This window comes from Anomaloglossus baeobatrachus, chromosome 3, assembly GCF_048569485.1.
Source record: "Anomaloglossus baeobatrachus isolate aAnoBae1 chromosome 3, aAnoBae1.hap1, whole genome shotgun sequence".
Taxonomy (NCBI): domain Eukaryota; kingdom Metazoa; phylum Chordata; class Amphibia; order Anura; family Aromobatidae; genus Anomaloglossus; species Anomaloglossus baeobatrachus.
Window position 1 is genome coordinate 647273677 of NC_134355.1, and position 6575 is coordinate 647280251.

General features: G+C 45.2%; 1 protein-coding gene across 2 annotated transcripts in view; it reads left to right on the plus strand.

Moving 5' to 3' along the window:
* The window catches only part of KLHL29 (kelch like family member 29), a 1297105-nt gene that overhangs the window by 992199 nt on the left and 298331 nt on the right, over positions 1–6575 (plus strand). For both annotated transcript variants that reach the window (XM_075341153.1, XM_075341152.1), the window contains one exon: positions 5861–5999. In XM_075341153.1, coding sequence (XP_075197268.1) covers positions 5861–5999 — 139 coding nt within the window. The remainder of the gene's footprint in view (positions 1–5860; positions 6000–6575) is intronic.

Sequence of the window (6575 nt, forward strand, 5' to 3'; positions counted from 1 at the left end):
TTTTTTGTGCTGCAATCGTAGAGGTCAGATCTATTTGGATCTGTGGATCCCTTCCACTCAATGCCCTTCTGTTATAAAATAGGTAAATTAAGTGATGTCAGCACTCCAGGATCAATGATGTCACTACACCAAGTTATGATGTCACTAGACCCAGATCAGTGGCACACCGGCATCTAAAGCTGAAAATTGCACTAAATTGAGTGATGTCACTACACCAAGTTGTGATGTCACTAGAACCCAGATCAGTGGCACACCCTCATACAAAGCTGAGAACATTTGTAATACATTAAGTGATGTCACTACAGCAAGTTGTGATGTCATTAGTCCCAGATCAGTGGCACACCCTCATCCAAGGCTGAGAACAAGTGTACTACATTAAGTGATGTCACTACACCAAGTTATGATGTCACTAGTCTCAGATCAGTGGCACACCCTCATCTAAAGCTGAAGACAAGTGTAATACATTAAGTGATATCACTACACCAAGTTATGATGTCACTAGACCCAGATCAGTGGCACACCCTCATCTAAAGCTGAAATTTGCACTAAATTGAGTGATGTCACTACACCAAGTTGTGATGTCACTAGTCCCAGATCAGTGGCACACCCTCATCCAAAGCTGAGAACAAGTGTACTACATTAAGTGATGTCACTACACCAAGTTATGATGTCACTAGTCTCGGATCAGTGGCACACCCTCATCCAAAGCTGAAAACAGCACTACATTAAGTGATGTCACTACACCAAGTTATGATGTCACTAGTCTCGGATCAGTGGCACACCCTCATCCAAAGCTGAAAACAGCACTACATTAAGTGATGTCACTACACCAAGTTATGATGTCACTAGTCTCAGATCAGTGGCACACCCTCATCCAAAGTTGAAAACAGCACTACATTAAGTGATGTCACTACACCAAGTTATGATGTCACTAGTCTCGGATCAGTGGCACACCCTCATCCAAAGCTGAAGACAACACTACATTAAGTGATGTCACTACACCAAGTTGTGATGTCACTAGTCTCAGATCAGTGGCACACCCTCATCCAAAGTTGAAAACAGCACTACATTAAGTGATGTCACTACACCAAGTTATGATGTCACTAGTCTCGGATCAGTGGCACACCCTCATCCAAAGCTGAAGACAACACTACATTAAGTGATGTCACTACACCAAGTTGTGATGTCACTAGACTTAGATCAGTGGCACACACTCATATAAAGCTGAAAACAAGTGTAATACATTAATGTCTCTACACCAAGTTGTGATGTCACTAGCCCTAGATCAGTGGCACACCCTCATCTAAAGCTGAAAACAGCACTACATTAAGTGATGTAACTACACCAAGTTGTGATGTCACTAGTCCCAGATCAGTTTTCACACCCTCATCTAAAGCTGAAAACAAGTGTAATACATTAATGTCACTACACCAAGTTGCGATGTCACTAGTCCTAGATCAGTGGCACACCCTCATCTAAAGCTGAGAACAAGTGTACTACATTACGTGATTACATCACACCACATTCAGTGATGTCACTGATCCCAGCTCTTTCACACATCCAGGCTGCTTTCATTGCCTTTCCACCTCACAAATTGTCATTAGGTTGACTAATTTACGGTCTATCAGTTGACCCTTGAATAGTGTAAAGGAACTGATAAGCCTGGGTGTGCCACTGAGCTGGGACCCATGACGTCCCTGAATTTAGGACACTTAGTTTTTTTTTTTCTGTAGATGATGGTCTGCTATTGAGCTGGTCTAGTGACATCACAACACTAGATTCAGTGAAGTCACAAGTCCCAGCTCAGAGGCACACCCAGGCTAATGTCAATACCTTTCCGCTATGCAAGGGTAAATTTGTAGACCTATGTTGAAAGCATAAAACAGGATTCTTAAATTAAGCGATTTCACTTTAACAGGTTTAGTGGGTCACTAGTCCTAGCTCAGTGGCAAACCACACCAATATCAGTGCCATTCCACTAAGGTATTGGTAGACCCTCATCAAAAGTAGAAAACAAGTGTCCAATTTTAAGTGATGTCACTACAATAAGTGCAGTAATGTCCCCACACTAACTTCAGTGATGTCACCACACTAGCTTCAGTGATGTCACCACACTAGCTTCAGTGATGTCACCACACTAGCTTCAGTGATGTCTCCACACTAGCTTCAGTGATGTCACCACACTAGCTTCAGTGATGTCACCACACTAGCTTCAGTGATGTCCCCACTTTAGCTTCAGTAATGTCCCCACTTTAGCTTCAGTGATGTCTCCACACTAGCTTCAGTGATGTCCCCACACTAGCTTCAGTGATGTCACCACACTAGCTTCAGTGATGTCCCCACTTTAGCTTCAGTAATGTCCCCACTTTAGCTTCAGTGATGTCACCACACTAGCTTCAGTGATGTCTCCACACTAGCTTCAGTGATGTCTCCACACTAGCTTCAGTGATGTCCCCACTTTAGCTTCAGTGATGTCCCCACTTTAGCTTCAGTGATGTCACCACACTAGCTTCAGTGATGTCCCCACTTTAGCTTCAGTGATGTCCCCACACTAGCTTCAGTGATGTCCCCACACTAGCTTCAGTGATGTCACCACACTAGCTTCAGTGAAGTCCCCACACTAGCTTCAGTGATGTCCCACACTAGCTTCAGTGATGTCCCACACTAGCTTCAGTGATGTCCCCACACTAGCTTCAGTGATGTCCCCACACTAGCTTCAGTGATGTCCCCACTCTAGCTTCAGTGATGTCCCCACTCTAGCTTCAGTGATGTCCCCACTTTAGCTTCAGTGATGTCCCCACACTAGCTTCAGTGATGTCCCCACACTAGCTTCAGTGATGTCACCACACTAGCTTCAGTGAAGTCCCCACACTAGCTTCAGTGATGTCCCACACTAGCTTCAGTGATGTCCCCACACTAGCTTCAGTGATGTCCCCACTCTAGCTTCAGTGATGTCCCCACTTTAGCTTCAGTGATGTCACCACACTAGCTGCAGTGATGTCCCCACTCTAGCTTCAGTGATGTCCCCACACTATCTTCAGTGATGTCCCCACTCTAGCTTCAGTGATGTCCCCACACTATCTTCAGTGATGTCCCCACTCTAGCTTCAGTGATGTCCCCACTTTAGCTTCAGTGATGTCCCCACTCTAGCTTCAGTGATGTCCCCACTTTAGCTTCAGTGATGTCCCCACTCTAGCTTCAGTGATGTCCCCACTTTAGCTTCAGTGATGTCCCCACACTAGCTGCAGTAATGGCACCTCACTATCTTTAGTGATGTCACCACACTAGCTTCAGTGATGTCCCCACTTTAGCTTCAGTGATGTCCCCACTTTAGCTTCAGTGATGTCCCCACTCTAGCTTCAGTGATGTCACCACACTAGCTTCAGTGATGTCACCACACTAGCTTCAGTGATGTCCCCACACTAGCTTCAGTGATGTCCCCACTCTAGCTTCAGTGATGTCCCCACTTTAGCTTCAGTGATGTCACCACTCTAGCTTCAGTGATGTCCCCACTCTAGCTTCAGTGATGTCCCCACACTATCTTCAGTGATGTCCCCACTCTAGCTTCAGTGATGTCCCCACACTATCTTCAGTGATGTCCCCACTCTAGCTTCAGTGATGTCCCCACACTATCTTCAGTGATGTCCCCACTCTAGCTTCAGTGATGTTCCCACTTTAGCTTCAGTGATGTCCCCACTCTAGCTTCAGTGATGTCCCAACTCTAGCTTCAGTGATGTCCCCACTTTAGCTTCAGTGATGTCCCCACACTAGCTGCAGTGATGGCACCTCACTATCTTTAGTGATGTCACCACACTAGCTTCAGTGATGTCCCCACTTTAGCTTCAGTGATGTCCCCACACTAGCTGCAGTGATGGCACCTCACTATCTTTAGTGATGTCACCACACTAGCTTCAGTGATGTCCCCACTTTAGCTTCAGTGATGTCCCCACTTTAGCTTCAGTGATGTCCCCACTCTAGCTTCAGTGATGTCACCACACTAGCTTCAGTGATGTCACCACACTAGCTTCAGTGATGTCCCCACTTTAGCTTCAGTGATGTCCCCACTTTAGCTTCAGTGATGTCCCCACTCTAGCTTCAGTGATGTCCCCACTTTAGCTTCAGTGATGTCCCCACACTAGCTGCAGTGATGGCACCTCACTATCTTTAGTGATGTCACCACACTAGCTTCAGTGATGTCCCCACTTTAGCTTCAGTGATGTCCCCACTTTAGCTTCAGTGATGTCCCCACTCTAGCTTCAGTGATGTCACCACACTAGCTTCAGTGATGTCACCACACTAGCTTCAGTGATGTCCCCACTTTAGCTTCAGTGATGTCCCCACACTAGCTTCAGTGATGTCCCCACTCTAGCTTCAGTGATGTCCCCACTTTAGCTTCAGTGATGTCACCACACTAGCTTCAGTGATGTCACCACACTAGCTTCAGTGATGTCACCACTCTAGCTTCAGTGATGTCCCCACTTTAGCTTCAGTGATGTCACCACACTAGCTTCAGTAATGTCCCCACTCTAGCTTCAGTGATGTCACCACACTAGCTTCAGTGATGTCACCACTCTAGCTTCAGTGATGTCCCCACTTTAGCTTCAGTGATGTCACCACACTAGCTTCAGTGATGTCCCCACTCTAGCTTCAGTGATGTCCCCACTATAGATTCAGTGATGTCACCACACTAGCTTCAGTGATGTCCCCACACTAGCTTCAGTGATGTCCCGACTCTAGCTTCAGTGATGTCCCCACTTTAGCTTCAGTGATGTCACCACACTAGCTTCAGTGATGTCACCACACTAGCTTAAGTGATGGCACCTCACTATCTTCACTGATGTCCCCACTTGAGCTTCAGTGATGGCACCTCACTATCTTCAGTGATGTCCCCACTCTAGCTTCAGTAATGTCACCACACTAGCTTCAGTGATGTCCCCACTCTAGCTTCAGTGATGTCCCCACTCTAGCTTCAGTGATGTCCCCACTTTAGCTTCAGTGATGTCCCCACTTTAGCTTCAGTGATGTCCCCACTCTAGCTTTAGTGATGTCCCCACTTTAGCTTCAGTGATGTCCCCACTCTAGCTTCAGTGATGTCCCCACTTTAGCTTCAGTGATGTCCCCACTTTAGCTTCAGTGATGTCCCCACACTAGCTTCAGTGATGTCACCACACTAGCTTCAGTGATGTCCCCACTTTAGCTTCAGTGATGTCCCCACTTTAGCTTCAGTGATGTCCCCACTCTAGCTTCAGTGATGTCACCACACTAGCTGCAGTGATGGCACCTCACTATCTTCAGTGATGTCACCACACTAGATGCAGTGTTTTCACCACACTAGCTTCTGTTTTCACCATACTAGCTGCAGTGATGGCACCACATTAGCTGCAGCGTTTTAACCACACTATCTTCAGTGATGTCACCAAACTAGGTGCAGTAATGTAAATATACTAGCTGCAGTGTTATCACCACACTAGATGCAGTGATATCACCACACTAGGTGCAGTGTTTGGACCACACCAGCTTCAATGATGTCACACTAGCTCCAGTGATGTCACCACAGTAGGTGCAGTCATGTTCCTACATTAGCTGAATTATGTCACCACAATAGCTGCAGTAATGTGACCACACTAGGTGCAGTGATGTCACCAAATTAGCTGCAGTGATGTCATCAGTCATAGCTCAGTGCTGAACCCAGACCCATTAGAAAACTTCTGATTGGTTACTATGGCATGCACAGGTTGTCCTAAATTTCCATCAGTTGTTGATTTTTTCATTTTTCTACGTTATGAAAGAAAAGAAACAAAAAACAAATAGCTCATTCTTAATTGGAACCCTGGCAATGTCTGTCTTCTCTGTTCTGCAGAAATGTTGAAGGAACTGAACCAGCAGCGCAGATCGAAAGAGTTTACAGACCTGAAAATTATTGTTGAAGGAAAAGAGTTTGAAGTCCATCAAAATATTCTATCTTCCTGCAGCTTGTATTTCAAGGACCTGATTAAAAGGTTTGCCTCCCTTCCAGCTGTGATCTGGTCTGTTCTTTTGTAGGGCGCATATGTGTGGCTTTATTTTTTTTTTTTATATCTTTTTTTTTTCCTTCCCCTTTCTTGCAGGTTTGTGAAGAATGAATCTCCTTGTCACCGAGCCAGTAGCCATTCTTTCCAGTTTTCTTGAATGTACTTTTCAAATTGAAACCATTGAATACTTTTGCCTCAGACTCCTGCAGAGTAATTATTTCTGGCGCCCAACTTTAGCATCTTCCACCCACACAAAAGGCTTTTTTTTTTTTTTATTCTCCCCGTTCTTGTCCGCGCCTGACTCGTTTAGAGGTTAAACACGTAGCCCCGGTGTTACCATAATTAGACTTTGTTAGTATCATGCCGATATAAATAAACCAAAAAAAAATAAATTCTTAAAAAGCTAGAATAGAAAACACAATAAGGGGCATTAAAAGTCCATGTTAATTGATGGCTTCAGCAGTGTTTGGTAAGTCCCTAGCTAATTTCCACTGCATCCAATTTATACAATAATTCCGCTGTCATTACTCTGACGCCGAGCTTTGTGCAACCGCCACGCATCAA